Below are 23,138 nucleotides of genomic sequence, written 5' to 3' on the forward strand. Positions count from 1 at the left end.
TTGCTTGGAAATTACTTAAAGTAGTACCTTCAGGTAGTTTTAAAGAAGCAAGACGATTGAAAAATGTTAAATGTCCATTACTCATGTAACTTTTCCATGAATGCTTTGATCTGGTCGTGCATGTCAACGATTAGCTGCCCTTTGCCCTGCAATGACAGATTTAAATTATTCAGATGCATAGTTATGTCAGCTAGGAACACCAGGTCTGATATCCATTTTATATCTTTCAGACAATGCATTTCTTCCCCTTTCATTTCGAGAAAAAGGGATATTTCCTCACAAATGGCAAAGAAAACATCAAGAACTTTTCCCCTACTCAGCCAACAAACTGTACTGTGGTAAGGTATATCCCCATACTCCGCTTCCATATCTTTCAGGAATCCTTTGAATTGGCGATGATTCATACTATGACACCGCACAAAATTCACACACTTCACAACATTTTTCATTACGCCACCTAGCTCTACTGTTTCTGCACACAGTGCCTCTTGGTGAATAAAACAATGAAGAGTCACAATGTCTTTCCCGAATTCGTCCCTGAGTTTATTTTTCAAATGAGAAGCAAAACCTTGGTGACGCCCGATCATTTGTGGTGCACCGTCTGTTGCTACAGAATGGAGCTTATCCTACGGCAAATTCATCTTGTCCACTGATTCACAAACAGCTTCAAAAATGTCACATCCTGTTGGAGTGTAATTGAGTGGTACCACATCCAAGAGTTCTTCCAGTTACTTGCAGCTCCATGTCGACACCATGCACAAAGACTGCAAGCTAAGCACAGTCCAATATGTCGGTACTTTTGTCAACGCTAGCGAAAATGCAACAAAGCTCTCCGTCTTTTTCCTGAGCTGTACCTCTAAATCCGCTGCCATGTCCAGGATTCAATGAGACATTGTTTGCTTCGACAGGCAAACCCCTTCAATTGCCTGCACCTCCCTTGGAAACAAACATTCTGCAACTGCTACCATGCTGATATTTTACGAGTGATCCCACCGAAAATGGCTTGCCACTTGTCGCAGTGATGTGAGCAACCCTGTAGCTTGCTTGAATTGCAGATTCAGTAGTGTTTTCTCCGCTCTCATTCACCTGAAAATTATAAACGCATTACAGAAGACGAATTATGTTGCATGTTTTGATACCCTCCGTATTACGAAACCGTTTTTAAACTTATGTCTCCTGGTATGTCGTTCTTAAGCCTGGCTACCAGTTCTCTGCGAGCAATGCCTTCTACTTGATCGTAGTGCACTGCGTGAAGACGTGTATAATGTCACTGTATATTGTACCTCTTTGCAGAATTAAATACTTTATGACATACAGGACACTGTGGATGACCATCCCTCTCAGTGAGTAGAAAGGTATCCTCCAATAGAGGTACAGGGCTCCCGCAGCTAGTCGTAGCTGTCATTGAACATGTATTATTGCGTTAGTTGTGGCTGCATGCGGCCAGGGGGCAGTGAGTTCGCTTTCCCCCTCCACGCAGGCTCCGAGCTGCCGCAGTGAGTGCTCCGGAGTGCTCCGGCTCCTTGGAGCTCGGTTGGAACAGCCTGTTGTACACGCTCCTCCCCATAGCAAAATGTTTCATGTCCTTTATTCAAACGTAACACTACTGCTTCTTTATCTAGGTTGTTGAACACATTAAAAACCTTCTTACTTGTTTTAGTTTCCCTTTGTACTTTCATAATCATTTTTGCTACAACTGCCACATGGTCACTGCTACCAGTTTCAATGTGGAAATCCTCAATGAGGTCAGCCGATCAAAGTCTTAAGTTTTCTGTTCTTTTATTTCTTCATTCTCTGATGAGATTAGAGTGAAGTAATAATACATAAACATGTTTATGATCATTTCTGATCTTAAGTTTTCTGTTCTTTTATTTCTTCATTCTCTGATGAGATTAGAGTGAAGTAATAATACATAAACATGTTTATGATCATTTCTGGTCATATTTCTCTTAATTTTCTTTCTGTTTCTAAACTGTTGAGTAAAAAAAATGAAATTTAATTTTTGTTGACCAGATCTGGTCATATTCCTTCAGAACAAAGTGTAGTAAAAGATACTCATCTTTGATACTTAAAATAAATTCTGTTTCTAATGTGAAATGTAATATCCAAAATTTCTGAGTTAAAATGTAACGATCACCAGAGATACTTCTAACCCAGCCAGTGTCGACCCATGGTCTGGATTTGTAAGAATTATGAGAAATATGCAGTTTATTTTGTTACGTCTAGTCACATGTTGTGTTTCCATTCAATCACATCATTTTGGTGTACAGTGGAGCTTGGTTATGCAGATTATTCTCCACTGTCCTATGCCATACTGTGCAGCTACTTCCAGTTTTAAGGATCAATTAATGGGAATCAGTTGATAATGTTATGTAGCTTCATAAGGACAGAGAATTGGTCATCATTTACCTACGTGCAAATTACTAATGATGTGCCATCACTATTTTCATCCTGTATAAATGACCTTTTTTGTTATACTAATTAAAAGAACTAAGTTTTTTTCTAATTAATCCAGCATTATTTGAAACAACTATATAAGCTAAGTGTGAAATTATTACTTCAAGCATATTCATCATACACTCCTGGAAATTGAAATAAGAACACCGTGAATTCATTGTCCCAGGAAGGGGAAACTTTATTGACACGTTCCTGGGGTCAGATACATCACATGATCACACTGACAGAACCACAGGCACATAGACACAGGCAACAGAGCATGCACAATGTCGGCACTAGTACAGTGTATATCCACCTTTCGCAGCAATGCAGGCTGCTATTCTCCCATGGAGACGATCGTAGAGATGCTGGATGTAGTCCTGTGGAACGGCTTGCCATGCCATTTCCACCTGGCGCCTCAGTTGGACCAGCGTTCGTGCTGGACGTGCAGACCGCGTGAGACGACGCTTCATCCAGTCCCAAACATGCTCAATGGGGGACAGATCCGGAGATCTTGCTGGCCAGGGTAGTTGACTTACACCTTCTAGAGCACGTTGGGTGGCACGGGATACATGCGGACGTGCATTGTCCTGTTGGAACAGCAAGTTCCCTTGCCAGTCTAGGAATGGTAGAACGATGGGTTCGATGACGGTTTGGATGTACCGTGCACTATTCAGTGTCCCCTCGACGATCACCAGTGGTGTACGGCCAGTGTAGGAGATCGCTCCCCACACCATGATGCCGGGTGTTGGCCCTGTGTGCCTCGGTCGTATGCAGTCCTGATTGTGGCGCTCACCTGCACGGCACCAAACACGCGTACGACCATCATTGGCACCAAGGCAGAAGCGACTCTCATCGCTGAAGACGACACGTCTCCATTCGTCCCTCCATTCACGCCTGTCGCGACACCACTGGAGGCGGGCTGCACGATGTTGGGGCGTGAGCGGAAGACAGCCTAACGGTGTGCGGGACCGTAGCACAGCTTCATGGAGACGGTTGCGAATGGTCCTCGCCGATACCCCAAGAGCAACAGTGTCCCTAATTTGCTGGGAAGTGGCGGTGTGGTCCCCTACGGCACTGCGTAGGATCCTACGGTCTTGGCGTGCATCCGTGCGTAGCTGCGGTCCGGTCCCAGGTCGACGGGCACGTGCACCTTCCGCCGACCACTGGCGACAACATTGATGTACTGTGGAGACCTCACGCCCCACGTGTTGAGCAATTCGGCGGTACGTCCACCCGGCCTCCCGCATGCCCACTATACGCCCTCGCTCAAAGTCCGTCAACTGCACATATGGTTCACGTCCACGCTGTCGCGGCATGCTACCAGTGTTAAAGACTGCGATGGAGCTCCGTATGCCACGGCAAACTGGCTGACACTGACGGCGGCAGTGCACAAATGCTGCGCAGCTAGCGCCATTCGACGGCCAACACCGCGGTTCCTGGTGTGTCCGCTGTGCCGTGCGTGTGATCATTGCTTGTACAGCCCTCTCGCAGTGTCCGGAGCAAGTATGGTGGGTCTGACACACCGGTGTCAATGTGTTCTTTTTTCCATTTCCAGGAGTGTAATTCCCAGAGCTCATGAGCCCAGTATGCACCACTAAGTCCATCATTTTCTTCTAAATCTGAAACCGGACTTCCTTTCCTGTTTATGATATCAGTTCATTCTATTGATTCACATTGTCAGTCTTGGATCTGATGTAGCATTTACATCTTCTTTTATGTAAATGCAAGTTAAATGAAAGCATACAGTCAATTACATATACTAAATCAGAGAAAATAATTTTTTTTTTTAAACTTTTGCAAACCTATGCCTACATCAGCATCAGCAATTGCCAAAACACCCTTAAGATATTGGAATATCAGCATTTGGTAAATTTTGGTGTTGGATGGCATAACATGATATTTTTTTAAAGTACATCTGGTGCAGTATCATATTCTTACTTTATTCTGAAAATCTGTGTTCCATGAATCACAAATCTTTAGGCTGAAAGGTTTTTGGCAAAGATAAATCTCATACATCTCCTCCAGGAAAATGAAATGATATAAAGATTGTGAGAAATTCATTCACAAACTTGACAGGTGAACCTTAGGAAGCGGATGTAACAAATTCTTATCTAAGCTCAAACTGCAGGTGCATTATATTGTGACTATTCATGCTGTGCCATATCTACATCGTGTTTGGTAACTGTTCACAGGTAATATTATTTATTTAATACCTAAGAACAAGAATTATTAGAGCTCTCAAGCTGAATAACAATAATTATTTACTTTTTCTTATGTCGGGTAGGTAATGATAGATAATGGCTATGTGCCAGAATGGATTACACTACAAAAGGAAATTAAAATTGATGCCGCAGAAATTCGCAGCAAACTTTCAGAAGTACGATCAACTCTTGGAACAGAACCACTTACAACTGATGAAGTACGTGTGTGGAAACAGGCAGTCTGTGATCAGGAGCAGAGTGTCAAAAGATTAAATAAGAAAATTAATGATTATAATCTTCAGGTCCCTTTACTAGAGAAACAGAAACTCTTGTTCCAAATAAATTTGGAAGCTGAGAAAATATTAAAGAATGGTAAAACCAAATTTGATGTTGTTAATAAAAGCTCTGGTGCCAGTGAGGATAAATATCAACATAATAATTCATCAGTTCTCAATATATTTGACTATTTGTTTGCAGGCAAAGTATGAAGTTCAGTTATGTTTGTTGTTGCTGTCCCCATACAAAAAGAACATGTAAACACACTTATGTGATGTGTAATGTGATATTATGATTACATAAAGTTAAATGATGTCAAATATTTATTTTTGTAGTAAAACTAATAATTTTCAAATAAATTACGATTAAGACAATGTACTATCATTGTAATTTGGTTTCTAAATTTTTTATTGTTGATTATGGGCATTCTTATATAAGTGGCACGTATTTCACCTCTGGAATTGACTTGTATGTATGAAAAAAAGTTGTATCATGTCTTGGAATCCACTTTATGTTATAGGCCCCTTTAACTGGCTGGGCAAGTCAGGTCACACCTCTGAGGAAAGCAAGGACATATCATGTCTACTTCTGGTGTTCAAGCTAACCATGTTGAGGACAACAGTACTTTCTCCTTCCCGCCCCCCTTCCCCCCACCTCTCTCTCTCTCTCTCTCTCTCTCTCTCTCCCCCCCCCCCCCCCCCTCCCTCCCTCACCCATTGATTTTGTTTGACTTGAGGTATGATATAAAGAGCCATCGTCATACCTACTGGGCTGGTGAACTGAGAGAACTTGGGGCAATGGTCTTAGGCCATGAGACATATCCAACTACTTCCTATTTAGGTTTCTCTCAGTTATTTCATGGCTGCTAGAGCTTCCAAACCTTTATTGTCAATGGTGTAATGAAACAACAAATTGTTTTTCGACCTATTTATGTGCGATGTGTTGACGGTTGTAGTGTTTCGGGATATTTGTTAACATCCCAAAAGACCATGGGAAAGCTGTCGACAAGAGATGCTCATGAGTAAATTGAATAAGGATAAATGTAGTGGGAAAGGGAAACTTTGAAACTTCCTGGCAGATTAAAACTGTGTGCCCGACCGAGACTCGAACTCGGGACCTTTGCCTTTCACGGGCAAATGCTCTACCATCTGAGCTACCAAAGCGCGACTCACGCCCGCCCCTCACAGCTTTACTTCTGCCAGTATCTCGTCTCCTACCTTCCAAACTTTACAGAAGCTATCCTGCGAACCTTGCAGAACTAGCACTCCTGAAAGAAAGGATACTGCGGAGACATGGCTTAGCCACAGCCTGGGGGATGTTTCCAGAATGAGATTTGGAAGGTAGGAGACGAGATACTGGCAGAAGTAAAGCTGTGAGGGCTGGGCGTGAGTCGTGCTTCGGTAGCTCAGATGGTAGAGCACTTGCCCGCGGAATGGCAAAGGTCCCGAGTTCTAGTCTCGGTCGGGCACACAGTTTTAATCTGCCAGGTCAGTTTCATATCAGCGCACACTCCGCTGCAGAGTGGAAATCTCATTAAGGGAAACTTTGTGTTTTCCTTTCTTGTATGCAGTGAATGTGGAACAGTGGTGGAGCCGGCAAGAAGGGGACCAGTGAAAATGGTATTACAACCACTGGTCATCCAGGAGTCATTTGTGCCATGGTACAGCAAGTGCCTGAATCTAAGAGCCATGGGGTAGACGACGCACCAACAAGGGCGTAATGGACAATTGGAGAGTGATAATTGTTTTTCTGGTTTTTCTCTCAGGTCCTATAGTGTATGTGTACGGATGTTTGAATGTACTCAAGAGAGTGGTAAACCATAGCAATTGTTAGTTGTATTGAGAAAAGTAACAGTGAAAATGTTGGACAAAATATACCCCTGTTTGTTAGCGGTTTGGCTATTTATTTAGTAGTGCGATAGAGAGAACTTGCAGAAGCATTCCAGAAATCTTCACCACAGTTGGATCGACAGGGAGGTGGCACGGAAGGATCCGGACCACCAAAAAACAACTCTAAGAAGAGAGGATGAAGGTAATACTACTTTCATACTGCCCAGTTATATCAGCCAGGGATGCAACTTCCCGCTAGTTCTGGTAGAAGACCCACCACAAATCTTACAAAATAAACAACAGCAGGAAAAGAAGGAAAAATACACACCACATGGTGACAATGGTAAACACGAATGGAGAATGCACCAGCAAGAAAGTACAGAAAATTTACTAGTCAGAATTATGACTCCAAAGGATAGAAGACAGAAGTTGCCCCTGGCAACTAGTGATCAACAACAGTGCCTTATAAAGCACATAACAAGAAATCAAAAATAATTAAGAGCTTCTTTTCAACGAACTGTCTAAGAAAGAATAGTAAACACATAATGAATGGAAAATATAATTTACTGTCATAAATCTCAAACAGAAAGAAAGAAGAAGACAGTGGCAGCAGAAAGTGCACGCGCATATTACAAGCAATGAGTGCATGGAATTTGTTTGAAACTTAACAAATTCGTTTCAACTGGGTAACGCATGTGGCGGACGTCAATCTGGCGGGAGTTATCAATGCTGAGTGGCGAGCAGTTACGCGAGTACGGGGTGCTGTGTTGTCCAGTCAGTGGCAGCACGCAGCACAAGAGCAGACGTCAGCTTCAGCTTCAGCCCAGCTACGACTTCGGCTGTTCTACAACCAGCACATAGTTCCCAGTTGTGCAGAAGGGTGAGCCATGAACGTTTAAAAAGTAGAAACAGTTATGTGAATATAGGGTTTAATGTTAATATTATCGATTGGTAATAAATAGTGCATGCCGATCACAAGAAAGATGGCAATGCAAAATGAGGAGTTAAGAACTAGAAGATATAATTAAAGAACAAGCAGTGAAGGATAAGGAAGGATGGAAACTGGAGCAAGTTGAATTAATTAAGTCCTTTAAGGAACAAATTACTGAATCAATAGATGACATAATAAGCCATAAAATACAAGAGGTTACAGCTAACTTAGAATCTGACTTTAAAACACAAATTAATAATATAAACATTAAAATAATGGAAATAAACTCTAAAGTAAATGAATTACAAGAATTTGTTCCGGTAGAGGTACAACAAGTAGTTAAACAAGTGTTAACAGATGATTTACAAGAAAGTGTACATAGAATAACAATCCGACAGTGGACTGACTATGTAGACAACGTGAATTCCCAATTCCAAACGGTACAAGCTAGTATTGCAGACGTAAATAAGCATATTATGTCCATACAGAAAAATGCTGTTATAGGGACACCTGATGCTATGAAACATTTGGAAAAAACGTTTACAGTTACTCATACCACAAGAAGTAGAAGACAAAACAAAAATAAATAATGACAAAATCACTTCTGGGGAAGGTACAATTGGCAGTAAACAAGAACTAGATAGAATATGGGAAGCCACAGATGATAATAAAAAGGAATTAGAAAATTGTAAACCTGAAACTATGACAGGAGTAACTAAAGATGTAACAGAGAATTTATATATAGGAAATGGATTTAATTTAGCAAAGCAATTTCCAAAGTATAAACCAGACACTGATGTATACCAAATTTATTTTTTACTAGTATTTGCCAGATATTTACGTAAAAAGTGGGATGACTTAAAGAAAATAGATTTCACATTAGGATATTTAATGGGAGACACTGCAGAATGGGGAAATGCTCATGCAGAAGAATTTGAGGAAAGCTTTAAGAGGAAGTACTGGTCATCAAGTTTTCAAGAAAAATGAATCTTAAAGTTATTACACCTTACTCCATACAATAATTCATGGGGCACAAAGGGGTACACAGTATGGCGTATGACAAAATCGAAGTACTTAGATGATCCGATAGATGAAATGTACTTAGTAAAAGTACTCATTAGACGTTTACCATTCAACACGCAACAAGAAATATTGTATAGAGGGTGGAAAACCGTGAACGAGTTATTAGCGTTTATTGAAGGTTTAGACACACTGATTACTGAAATAAATGAAATTTATTCAATGAATGACTGAAATACGGGGAATACGAATAACAAATCCTTTCATAAAACTCACAGGTGTTTACACCTCAAAACCAGTAAATAAATATGCAACAAAATAGACAGTTATAAGCTCTATGCGCAAATCTTACAAAATAAACAACAGCAGGAAAAGAAGGAAAAATTCATACCACGGTCTACCTTCCACCCTTCATCAGGCATTGGTTCTTTACAGGTCTGCTTGGAGGAATCTCCAAAAGAATATCAATACTTGTTTTAAAAACCAAACACAAGATATTCCATGGAAATCTATCAAATATATGCACCAATATGCTCTTTATTGCAGGCATAGGTGAAAGCAATAACCGTTTACTGCAGATACATTTGCAAGCACCAGAAGACGCTTAAGTTACAAAGAAAGAAAATCTCTACTGAAACAAACCAACAATTAAAGAGAATACCAGAGTTTCAAGAAAAAGTTATATAAAAACAATAGAATATGTGATGAAGAAAGCTGGGATTTCTTTACTTCCACTCTTATTTCTCCATCTGCCTCCTTGAAGTCATTTTTGACTAATTACCATTAACATACATGAGTATAATCTGCATTTTCATAAAAGAGAAAGGGTGGCCCTCAGTTAAGAAGTATAGCACCTGGTCTAATTTTGTGCTTAGTTTTGTGTATGTAATCAATTTCCTAATATATTTTGACTATTCCTAGTTAATATTTTGGGTCAATGGAAGCGTCCGATACCACCTGTCTGCTTTGACCCATGACGTAAGGGTGTTGTGCTGTGTGACATCATTATGGCATGGGGTTTATGAGTTGGTTGTGTTTGTAGATGTCGTCTTGTTGTGTATGATGGTGCCCTCTGCTGGTGTGTGTGTGTGTGTGAGTGTAATATGTTGCACTGGGTTCATTTGAGCCTTGGTGTTGGATGTGTGAAATTATTGGCAGCGTTTGTAGTTGGGGACGTAAGGTTTGGAGCTTTTCCAGTGAGTTAACATTTTTTTTTTTTGTTTATGTGTTTGGTGCTACTGGTTTGCTGTCTGTGGTGCAGTAAGACGTTTAATTTATTGTGTGGCTTCTGTTGTTAGGTATCGATATGACGATGAAATATAACAGTTCTATATTGTGGCTGGAGATCGAGGAGAACATGTTGTCTGTTATTAAATTCCTCCAGTTATTTGGACCGCTGAGATTGCGAAGTGTAGTATTTGTCACGAGCACATAAGGTTGACCAGAGCCGTCGTCTCGGACCAGGGACAGGTACATGTGGTGGCGCATGTGTGTGTGTGTGGGGGGGGGGGGGGGGGGGGGGAGTAATTGTTATTTTGCGTTTATTCTTCTTGAATTGTCATATTTTGTGTATTTATGGTGTACTAAATCTGTTTTAAATTATGTAGGGATGTTTGATTTTTATATTGAGGGTTTTTTTTTTTTTTTTTCCACAGGTGTTGGTTTTTTGGTATCAATAGTTGTGGTTGACCTACATAGGTCGAGGGAAAAGACCGATTCCAATTTTTATTGTTTTAGTTGTAGGTATTGGTGTTGTGGTATTGCCAACTGTGGTCAAGGGGAATGTCCGATTCCAATTTCGCAGTTTTTAGCTGTAGCTGTTGGTGTTTTGGTATCGTCAGCTGTGGTTGACCTATATAGGTCAAGAGAAATGTCCGATTCCAATTTTCTTAGTTTTTAGCTGCAGGTGTTGGTGTTTTGGTATCGCCAGCTTATATAGGTCAAGGAAAATGTCTGATTCCAATTTTCGTAGTTTGTAGGTGTTGGTGTTTTGGTATCTTCACCTGTGGTTGACCTATATAGTCAAGGGAAGTGTCCAATTCCTATAGATGTTGTTGGTGTAGTAGAATGTTGTAACGTTGTTTTCTTTTTTGTCATTTTGTGTGGTTTGGGATCGTATTGTGCTTTTTTACTGTTATATTTTGCTTGTCCCCACCCTAAAACCCCCAATTTCCCATATTGTACTGTTCTTTTGAGTGTATTTTTGGAGAGAGATGTTATTGTCACATTTATATGTATTTTTGTGTTTGTCACTGTGTGTATTTAGTGACATCATAAGCGCCATATTGGAGACGCTTAGAATAGCCATTTCCGCCATATTGATGACATCATGGGTCAAAGCAGACGGGTGGATTCGGACAAATCCGTAATCCCAAATCTTTTGTTATAGGGTTCTCAGTAATTTTTTCATGATGTAGATTCTATTATTGACCTACAAACAAATATAAATGCTGTACTAATTATAAACATTTGGAAGAAGAACTACTAGGATTATTAAAGTATTTACTTGGCTCCATTCGAAAACGTATTAGCAAAGCCAGCCCTTAATTAATTCCAATATAATTACCAGGTTTGTCAAAAGTATTGTTTGTATAACTATACATGTTAATTATTTAAACAAATAATTCGACCTAACCTTTGTGGTAGAAGTAACTGTTAAAAAGAAAGAATTTTTTATGTATTCATTTAATTGAATGAGTTACATTTTAATTGTAATTTCTGTAACTTCAAAATCGAACAATGTGTAGTTTCAGTGCCTATTACAGTGAGGATATATTAAGGCCCGATTTTTGGTCCCGAGACAGTCATTCCACGGCTGATTTTCAGACGGGAAGTCTGTATAAATTAGAGCAATGTGTCAACTGAACAGTGGAATTAGTGTAACATAAATAGGCTGTGTTTTAAAACAATAACAGTATCTGTTCAATTTATTTCAGAAATAGTGAACTGTGTGGTTGGGTATTTACTGGTCATAGATGTTCAACAGCAAACTATTGTAGCAGTATGTTGATGTTTACCTGCAAGCTATTGATGGGGCTTTTCATTTACCAATAGTGAACTGGCCATATAACTGTGTAAGATTGGAGGGGTTGTGAACAGTGAAAGTAAAGAACAGTGAAACGCCACTGTGCAACTGTCGGCTACATCATTTACAGTAGTCAGTGTTGAACTTCCACCCCCAATTTTTCAGCCGGTGTAACAATGCAGTATGTCGACACCGAGGACTATCAACGAAGAAAAAAAGCAGGTGAACGTCATAAATATACTAAATTAAACAAAAATATCTGAGGAGAAATCTGAGAAGATACAATGCAAAATTGGTAAGGAAAATAAATGAAAAACAAAAATAGGACCATGAAGAAAACCAAACAAAAGCTATGATACATAGGCATTGCATTTCAATTGATTTGATTTTTGATTTTGTATTGATCCAGTTTTATCATACTCAAACTGCGAAATTGATATTGAACGTGTCAGCGTTACACCGTAAGTAATGAGAGAGAGAGGGGTGGGGGGGAGGAAGAGAGAGGATTGTACAGTCACTGGAAGATTTCTTTAAACTTTTTTATAAGTCAAGTGACTGTCCAGAAACATAAATAGTACAGTAAACTGTCAATTATCAGCCTTGCGGATTATCCGCCATCTAAATCTCTCACTTTTCATGCTGTTGAAAATTTTTGTTTAACCCAGGAGTAGTGATGGGTGAGCGATAATCTCATGTTTTAGCACAAGTGTAGTAAGCAATGTGCTTCTCAAATACTGCAGGTGCTGGACAGTATTTTGTCCCAAATAGTGTAAGAAAATTTGAAATTGGATTCTAAAGTACTTTGTAAGTACCGTATTTTCACACACACTATGATGGTTAAAGTAGAATTTATTATAAACAGTAGTTGATTGATTTTAATTATGACATTGTAATTAATTTTTGTTTTTGAACAATGCTAATACATTAATTGCAGACTATCTGCTTCACGGTCTTTCCGGCACAGCTGAAAACCACAAAGGCAACACTACAGTAGCTACTTTATCCAGGAAAGTGTGTGTGTGTGTGTGTGTGTGTGTGTGTGTGTGTGTTTAGGAGGACATGAAGAGGAAACCCTGGAAGAGGTTATTGGTATAGTTGTTAATGGCTTTGGTGGTGGAGCAAACACATTTGCTGCAGATGCCTGTGCTGTAGGGAAATGAAGAATTTGATGTGGAAGGTTGGCAGCTGTCAAAGTGTAGATATTGTTGCGTAGTAATTGGTTTAAATACATTGTGTTTTGAATATGGACTTCAGTGAAGTGGAGATCAACATCAAGGAATTGGAATTTGGATTAGCAAAAGGACCAGGTGAATCTTAGTTGGGGAAAAAAGTTAAGTTTTTGGAGAAAACAGAGGCACCTTTCTTCACCATGAGTCTATCCACAAAGATGTCATCAATAACTCTGTACCAAGGCAGGTGCTTGGCTTCTGTGTCTTGAGGGATGTGTCTTCCATGGACGGATGAAAAGGCTGGTATAGAACACAGCCACCCCGGTTCCCATCGCAGTCTCTCTTGTTTGTTTGTAGATCTGGCCCATGAAAATGAACTTTATGGGTATGGATAAAGTTGACTAATTTGACAGTAATTGAGATTTTAGAAAGACTTTCAGGTCGTTGGTGGTGTAGGGAGATGTATTGTTCTAACACTGAGAGAATGTGTATTGGGGGGGGGGGGGGGGGGGGGGAGTGGGGGGAGATGTTTGTACAAAGTGAGGTCACTCTGATCATGTGACAAAACATAACAATTATTGCAATATCGTGAGAAAATTTAGTTATTTGTGTTAATATTTGTGCCTCAGTGCGTCATACATTGCATCATCATTCATACAATTCTCTTAGGAGAGAAAACCCATAAACTGGCACTGTGTTTAGTGAAATGGCTCACATTTGGAAGGACAACAATTCTACACCTATACCCGAACTCTGCAAACCACAGTGAAGTTCCTGACAGGGTGATTTTTATTGTGACACTTATTCGATTCAGGTATGTATTATGTGAAGAATGATTGCTTAAATGCTTAGGTTCATGCTGTAATTAGTCTACGCTTGTCTTTGCTGTCCCTGTGATATGATATGATTCCAAGATTCCTCTCTTAAAAAGCTTTTTTTTTGGTATCTTTCAGGGATCTACAATATATAATGGTTAAAAGTCCAGCTAACTCCATCACAAATTCTATATGGAATCTGATAAGGACTCCATTGGGCCCTGAAACTTTGTCCAATTTTAACCATTTTATTTTTTTCTCAATGCTCTTCACACTATTATCTGTGACACTCAGCTTTGCAGTAGTGTGAGAATTAATCTGGGGAAGTACTCCGTGCAGTTTGTTTGTAACGGAGCATTTGGAAATTGAGTTCAGATTTCTGCTTTTGGTTTGCTACCCTCAATTTCAGTTTCTGTATCATCCACAAGTGTCTAGTCAGCAACTTCAGTGCCACTGACCAGATTTTTTTTCCTCCTTGTCCTGAGAGGTTTTTCTGTAAGGTTCTTCTACAGTAGCCATCAAAGGCTTATATAGCCATATCCTTTGTTTTACATCCAGTAGGTATTTATCTGTCTTGTGTGCGGTCAATTAATGTTTCATATTTGAGCCTTGGTTGTTCTCCATGGTATTGCTCAGAGGTAAATGTTTTGAGTTCCTCTTTGAAATATGACATTGCTACCTCTTTATCTAACTTACTGAACATGTAAATCTTCCTACGTTTTAGCTGTCCTCTGTACTTTTATAATCACTGTAGTTAGAACTGCCACATTGTCACTAGTACCAGTCTCAACATATTTAGTACTGTTTTATTGTCATTGGTACCAGTCTCAACGTATTTAGTACTGTTTTGCAGAATGTAATGTTACATCCACAATTTGCAAAACTATAACCATCCCAGTCAATTTTGTGATCATTACAGTCTCCTCCAATTATGACAGTGACTGGAGAACATACATACTACCAAACTGAGGTTCTCTCTTTGATTACGTCTCGATGGGAATCTGGTACATAGAAAAGAGATCCAATCACAAATTTATTTCTATCCTTGATACTGAGTCTTGTTCAAACATGCAGGATCAATACAGATGTCAATGAATTTAATTTTCTTGTCTAACGTGAGAAATCTCACATCCATTTCCCATTAGCCTATCCTTTTGATACACACTTTGGTACTCTCACTACTGTCAGTTTTGTTTTTTGATCAACTTTCTGTGCCTATATGTTAGCTTCTTTGGTTCAGTCTCTGACATTTTGTTGCAACTGCTTCCACAGTTGACTGTGAGGTTCTCTACACTTATATTATCTGGAGTGGGTAGAAAGTAGCCTTCTCTATTAAAAAAGAAAAAAAGGGAAGGAAAAAAGACACAATAGCACCCCATGCATGGTCAGCTACCTGTGTAGCAGTCTCTGACGTGTAGTACACACTTGACTACCCTATAGTTCTCAATCCTGTGACACAAATCATGAAAGTTGGAACCTACCGTGTCACAGAACCTTCAAAGTCTCCGATTAAAACTTACCATCTGACTTAAATACAGAGACCCATGATCAGTTGCGGTAACAGTGCTGCAGAGTGTGAGCTTCATTGGAACTCCATGAGTAAGGCAGTCTTCTCAATCTTCTCTGCCAGTTGCTGCAAAGATCTAGGTATTAACAAGAAGGCTACATGAAAGGCATCATTTGTTACAATGCCTGCCACAATCTGCATCTGTTTGTACTCTGTTCTCTCACTGGCCGCTGGAACAGCCTCGCCAACATTCTCAAAAACACCTGGTCTTTGTCTAGTGTGTACAGTTCATCTTTGAGCTGAAAATCGTAAAGGGCTATCTAAAGCCACCATCATTGTGCAGTTTACCTCGTAACAACTGTTTTGCTTCAACAGTTGCCAACCTCATTGACTTGAGGGTTTTTGGTAGTGGTTTGCAACATTTTCATGTTCCAGGTGGTTAACCAAAATCCCCATTCCATATGGGACATGGTATGTCACTAACACATCACAGACTCTGTAAATTCTGGCGATGCTTCAGTGGAAGCATCGCCAGAATTTACAGTTAGGACTGGAAGCCCTTGCCAGTCCCTAGCTCAGGTGATTTGAGCTTGCCAAATTCTATAAAGACTGACCACATTCTGTGTGGTACTCACAATTCTGCATATCCCACATAGCAGAGAGATATACATTAGCAAATGGTTCTCCCCCATACACCGAGCCTAAAAATTTTGAACAGCTGCTTAATAGCTAAATTGTTCATCCGTCTTTGGAACAAAATACATCACTGGTTCTGCATACCAGGGATTCGACAGTTTGTTGGCAGGTTTGTGAAGGTATGTGGCATTAGATGTGTACACAGAGGTCATGTAATTCACATAAATAAAGTGCTGCTGACTTGCGTACACAGTGATGGCACGCAACAGCAGCCCAAATGGGTTCCATAGGATATATATCAGGCAGATTTAGTCACTGAGACATCAACATGAGTTAACTATAATGTTCCTCAAGCTATTGTAGCATGGTTCTGGCTCTGAGACATTGACAATTTTACTGCTGAAAGATGACATCGCCGTTGGGGAAGATATTAAGCATGAAGGGACACAGGTGGTTCGCAGTTCTCAGCGTGTCTTTGATTACTATCACAGGCCCTATGCAAGCGCAGAAGAATGTCTTCCATAACATAATACTGCTCACACCAGCCTGCATTTGTGGCGTGCTGCACGTTTCAAGGCGCCATTCACCTCAATGACAGCATTTGTGGAGATGACCATCGACCTAATGCAGTGAAAATGTGATTCATCCAAAGAGCCGACATTTTTCCATTGCTCGATGGTCAAATCCCAATGGTCCTGGGCCCACTGCAATAATAACAAAGGCCAACGAAAAAATATTTTTAAAAAATTTTTTTACTTTGATAGCCGATCTTTATAGATTTTTATGAGCTGAATCCAAATCTGGTCTTAGTTTTTCTTTCTTTTTTTTTTTTTTTTTTTTTTTTTGTATCACCCATAGTTTTTGAGCAATATGCTTTTTACTATACAATATAAAAATCCTATGCTATACAGTAAACAGGAAATTAATGAAAAGCTTTGTTACAACATAAGCATGGTTTGTATTTACAGTAAGCTACTTAAAACAATGATACTTGTTAGTAGAGGTTTCACTTGTCAGTTGGAATTGGTTTGTATTTTCCTTCTCTTTTTTCTTTGAAGCTTCTTGTGTAGCTTTTTCTACAATGAGTTGCTTGCTGAACTTCTCAGTGAAGTGACCAACAGTAGTACCTCATCATGTTGGTGTTCCAGCAGCCTTGGTAGTGTTTTTCCATCACTTTAATGTCCTGGTGAACACACTCTCCTTGCTCCGCACTAACATCTCCCATGTTGTCCGGGAAGTAATCAAGATGACTGTCCAAAAAGTGAACTTTCAGGATCATTAAACACCCTAAAGTTTTAAACTTCTTTAACACTGTAGCTATAATAGAAACTTATTCTGAGTCTTTTTCATGTCTTATGAACTTTGTACTACTTGCTTGAATGATACCCATGCTTATTTCTCATTTAAGATCATTGTGGATTCAAAATTAACATCAAACATCAATTTTCTAATGTCAGGTCCAACAAAGACACCTTCTTTTAGTTTAGCTTCTGAAAGGTGTGGAAACTTTTGGCAGATATACTTAAAAAGTGGCCCATCTTTAGGCAAAGCCTATACAAAGCGTTTAATTAGGCCTAACTTTATATGTAGGGGTGGTAGGAGTAAGTTTTTTAGATCTACAAGATTTTTGCGTAGATTGTTCTTCTCACCAGGTTTTAAAGACTCCCTCACAGGCCAATTCTTTCTCCACCAGTGTTTATTCCTAGCCCTACTGTCCCATTCACACAAGAAACATGGAAATGCCACCTTGCTGACCAAGGAGCATGCATGTTACTTTTAGATCACCACATATCATCCAACTGTGAGCAGAATAGCCTATTTTATTTACCACTATTTCTAGGTTTTCATAGCTTTCTTTCATATGTACAGAATGTCCAAAAGGTATAGATGCATACATGTTACCATTGTGTAATAAAACAGCCTTTAAACTAGTTTTTGATGAATCAATAAACAGCCTCCAGTCTTCCTTTTTGTATTCAATACCAAACTCATTCATCAGACCACGAATGTCTGAGCAGTACACTAAAGTACCTTCTTGTTGAAAAAACTTGGAGAATTGCTGCTCTCTCTTTTTATACATATATATGCTGGTTCCAACTGCCAATAAGTTCTTTTCTTTTAATCTAGAGCCAAGCAATTCAGCTTTTTCTTTCGGCGAGCCCAGGTCCTTAGCCAAATTGTTAAGCTTGGTCTGAGTAAACAATTTGGGCTCTAGACTTTCTGTATTACAATGGAATTCATCATCATTTGGTTCATCTAAATCACATTGTACATCAGAAAATACTTCTGTTGGAATAGAATTTAAATCATCTGGTGGTTCAGGAACTGGCAAATCTACACCTTGCCTACTGGTCAGATGGTAGATGGAAGGTTAGGGTAGCTTATTACCTTCGTGTTTTTTGAATTATGACCAGTAATATCAACACTGCAAATGTAGCAATCATCGGAATGATTTCTTGGCTCCCTCCATATCATAAGAATAGCAAATCTAAAAGCTTTTTTCTCCTCTTGGGACCATTTACTCAGACCTTCAACACACACATAACATACCTTAAGCGGCGCCCAAGATTTATCTTGATCACCAAGTTTAGATCCAAAGTATGATAGATAAACCTTTTTCACAAAGTCTGTAATGTTTCTTTGGTGTTTTTTAATCACAAATTCACCATAAATATAACAAAAACTGTCAGCAGAGTTTTTACAACCATGATTAGACATTGTACAGAGCGTGTACAGGAAACGGGAAAGTGAGGTTAAGTTGACAGTAAACAAAACACCATCTGTTAACACATAAATAGAATCGACCTTTTTTTGCCAGCAAATGTTTTTCAGCAGTGCTACCAATGTCATCTACATTCATTACACCTCCTTTTTAAATTATTTTAACTCTATAAAAGCTTTTAAATTTTTTAAAAATCACTTAATTTAATAAATTTAACTATAAAATGTGAAGGAAGTATCATATTTGGATTTCCCACCCTAAAAACATAAGAATAAGATATTTTCAGCAAAAAAGTTTTTCCATCGTTGGCCTGTGTAATTAACGATGTTGCTGGGTCAACATGTGAACACATAGGGGTGGTCTGTTGTGGAGCTCCTTGTTCAACAATGTACGATGAATGGTGTGTTCCAAAACACTTGTGCTTGCATCAGCATTGTGCTCTTTCGGCAGAGATGCCATAGATCACCATCTATCGTACTTTACAGAGCAGACAAGCCTCCAAACCACACATTCTGTGAAGAGTCATAATGTCCAACCATTTAGCGCCTAGTGGTAGTTTCAGTGTCCTTCTACCTCTTTCCGTAGATGCTCACGGCAGTAGCACATGAACATTTGACCAGCTTTGCCATTTTCGAGATACTTGTTTACAGGCTCTGCGTAACAATAATATGTCCATTATAAAAGTCGCTTATCTCAATGGATTCCCTCATTTGTAGCCCATATTCTCGGTGCTCTGCTTGCATTCTTTTGTTATCATGTCACTTGCCCACAACGCCACCAGGTGGCATCCAACATCATGGTGGGCAGTTTATAATATTTGGGCTGATCAATGTATATTGACTGTGACTTGGCTGCCTGCATTGTTAAAAGGTAAAAAAAGCAAACATCATGTGTGACAGTAATCTTGCTTCCTACACAATGAATAACAGTCCATGCATTACTAAGATTATAGTGTGTAGGGACTCTGCCATGTTTCAGCAGGATAATACCTGGCCATATGTAGCTAGGAATGTGCAAGGTTTATTTCCTCCTGAGGTATCACCCTTCAAAGGCAATCTTTTTCATCAAAATCTTGCATCAACGACTGTTGATGTTTGGTGGAATTGCTTGTAAGTAGTGTGGTGGTAGATTTTCCAGGAATGCATATCAAACTCTCTGATTCCATGCCATGATGTCAAGGGACTCTGATTGTACAACATGAGGACATCACAGGACATTGAATTATCACATTCAGAGATTGTGAACTGTATTTTAATCCTAATGATTTGGTTCTGCATCTTTCACAATTATTAATGAATTTTTATAACTTGTGTTATGAATGTAAATCAAGAATCCATATGAAAGTCATTTTTATCATTAACTACAAATACCATAAAACAGTAAATGGACTTTAAAATAAGTGTAAAGTAAGATGATGTCCTTTCCAGAATGAGCACTTATATAGCTCTAGTCTACATTCCGGCTCTGAGGACCATGTGGAACTGACTGGCCACCATGTCATCCTCTGCACATAGTTGCTTTTGCATGCAGTGTGAATGGACGTGTGGTCAACACACCACACTCCTAACTCATAGCTTTCTGATACTTGGTGCCCAGCTCCTCACTTTGCTTCATCAGGCTTAGTGCATCCTACAGTCCTCCCACCAAGGAGACATCCTCGGCAGTATTGAGAATTGAAGCCAAGTCCTCGACATAGCAGTCAGACACAATGACTGCTCAGCCATGATGCAATTTACTCTATATTCATATTGCTTGCTTTTGCCATATAAATACTTTATTGTCTGTAAGTATGTATTCCATTAGTTGATTCCGTAGTATGATGGAGAGTGAGAAATTTAAAATTATCTCTGATATTTGCTTGTAGGTCAAAACAATGAATAGAGATATATACAAAGCGTGCCTAGCTAAGCTGCTTTTCCAAAATATCAATGTGCTGATTCCATTGTAGTTTGTCAATTTGGGCAGCAAGAAACTTTATACAGGGTGTGTTACCTAGTGCGTGAATGGTATGGGAGGACAGGTGGTGCCAACACTGAGGGCTTTAAAGTGAAAAAATTGTGTGTGAAGTGGGTTTCCATTCTACAAGCCGAAAAACAAAATTATGTCAATAAAAAAATTACCATAGACTTCCAAATTTCTACACGAAATAAGACCATTTTCATATAAATCTGTCTTATGATGGGTATTGGGACAGAAGCTGCTATGTCATTGCAATAATGATAATACCTTCGGCTGAAGGTATTACTGTTGTTGCACATAAGATGATTCTTTTTGGTTATTATATTGTATTGTAATTTGTGATGAAACACATATATATCGTTATGCACCAGAGTGAAACGATAGGAAGATGAAGCTGCAGCTGGAAAGAAAGGCTATGCCAATTCTTGATAAATGTGCTTCTATGCTGTGAATTTTGGATTCCCAGCGGGGTCTGCCTCGTGATGACTGGGTGTTCTGTGATGTCCTTAGGTTAGTTAGGTTTAAGTAGTTCTTAGTTCTAGGGGACTGATGACCATAGATGTTAAGTCCCATAGTGCTCAGAGCCATTTGAACCAAGCCATTAAATTAGTCATACATTATGTTCCATAGCACCTGTTATGAAAGGCTCTCACTTTGAACATGTTTATTGACAGTAATCAAGTTACACAGAATAGGGGCTGATTCTTGGACAGAAGATAACAACAACCAGCCACTTTTTATAATGCTATTCATTTATATATAATTAGCATCACTGGACACTGGTACAGTGTTATTTATATAAATAAATAGCATTATACAAGGTGGCTGGTGCTGTTATCTTCTCTGCAAGAATCACCCTGTATTTTGCACACAGCCATGGGCTCAGAACAACAGTTTTTGACAATACAGCATTACACTGAATAGGTATGCACACGACAATACCAAGTCCATGCAAGGTCATCGTACTGTGATCACAATAATGCTGACCACAAAAAAGTCCAAGTAAAAAAGCCAATAGTCAACATAGTAGCACAAGCTGTCGTACATGTCATATAATTCACTTGAAATGGTTAGAGGCTGAGGATTCTGCACCTGATTGTTCTTTCTGAAGCCCAGCTGATAACAACTGGTTTACACCATGTAATGCAATGTCTTCTCAGAGAGGGCGTCACATAGTTGTGGTGTGCTTACGGTGAGGACAGATTGTCGGAGGCGAGACCTATGGTGTTAGATTTGAGTGAATGGTCAATATCCTCAAAGAGTTGTAAAAGGTTATCTTCCGCATCACTGGTGGGAGTACGGGACAGTTATAACACCCTTGATGATGGAGAACCCCATGTTTATAAAAACATGCTTTAGCATAGGGATACAAGTATAGTGAGCTGCATCTGTCGTGTACATAAATTATCATCCTCGTGGCATCATCCCATGCCAACCTATTCATGGGTCCACCCAGAATCCCAAATCCCTCACCTGATTCAGATTCACTGAAGAAATCTTCACTAACTGAACTGAGTGTAAGTATACCTGTACCTAAATTCCTCCAGAACTTCAACACCTTCTGTCCCATTTGCTTCTCCTGGTCCTCCTCAGCCCAACAAGCCACCTTCTCGGATGACAACTTCCACCTCACAAATGGCTCCATTTGTGCCTGTCAACAACAGTGTTACCAACCCCCAGCACCTAACATCCCCCACATACCCACTGTCTGGCACAAAAGAGCACACCCTTTTGTGACCCAGTTCGATCCAGGACTGGAGCAGCCAAATTGCATTCTTCACCAGGGTTTCTACTCTCTGGTTGTTGTGCCCTGACATGAGAGATAATCTCCCCCCCCCCCCCTCCCCTCCCCCGTGGTATTCCGCACTGCCCACCCAAGCTAAACAGTATACTTGTCTGTCCTTATTCCATCTTTGCTGCCACCCCTTGTCCATGGCTCATATCCCTGTAATACACCTAGATGTGAAACCTGCCCCATACATCCTCCCACCACCACATTTTTGGGATTCCCTACCCATCAAAGGCAGGGCCACCCATGAAAGCAGCCATATGGTTGCAACTTACCTCTGTGCGGAATTATAAAGGCAGACTTCTAACAAGCAGTCTCCCCACATGGGGGGCCACTGTCATACTGCGGCCAAGAGACAGCTAGACCACCCACCTGTCCAAGCGTGCTGACCAACATGATGTCCTCGCCCGACTGCTCCACAGCCTGTGGCATCTGGCTTCTTCCCACTCTAGACTCACAAATGCCTGCTATCCACCCAACACACCTGCAGAGTCCTTTGCCCTTCTCTGTTTCCCTCCTCTACCAACCACCCAACCTCCCTCCCCAGCACGGCCTCCTGATACTACACCTAGCAGTTCACTGTCCTGTCCCTGCACTCTTCAAAATGCAGCTCTCCTACATCTCTCACCACCTCAGCAATCCCTCCCCCTCACAGCCCTGCACCTCTTCTAGACCCACACCAACTGCCTCAGCCAAAATTGCCGCTCACCAACGTCAGACTTTAGTGCCCAGGATGACATTTCCTGTGTGTGTGTGTGTGTGTGTGTGTGTGTGTGTGTGTGTAATATCATTGTTGCTATCACTGAAGTTAGACAGCATA

General features: G+C 40.0%; 1 protein-coding gene across 2 annotated transcripts in view; it reads left to right on the forward strand.

The window, feature by feature from the left end:
* Positions 1–23,138, forward strand: part of LOC124607480 (dnaJ homolog subfamily C member 28) — a 128,689-nt gene that overhangs the window by 62,672 nt on the left and 42,879 nt on the right. The window contains exon 6 of one of the 2 annotated variants that reach the window (XM_047139838.1): positions 4,724–5,306. The exons of the other annotated variant lie outside the window; for it this stretch is intronic. Coding sequence (XP_046995794.1) covers positions 4,724–5,128 — 405 coding nt within the window. The 3' untranslated portion in view covers positions 5,129–5,306. Of the gene's footprint in view, positions 1–4,723; positions 5,307–23,138 lie in introns of those variants that run through there. 2 annotated transcript variants of the gene reach the window in all.

Source organism: Schistocerca americana, chromosome 3, assembly GCF_021461395.2.
Source record: "Schistocerca americana isolate TAMUIC-IGC-003095 chromosome 3, iqSchAmer2.1, whole genome shotgun sequence".
In the NCBI taxonomy this organism is placed as follows: domain Eukaryota; kingdom Metazoa; phylum Arthropoda; class Insecta; order Orthoptera; family Acrididae; genus Schistocerca; species Schistocerca americana.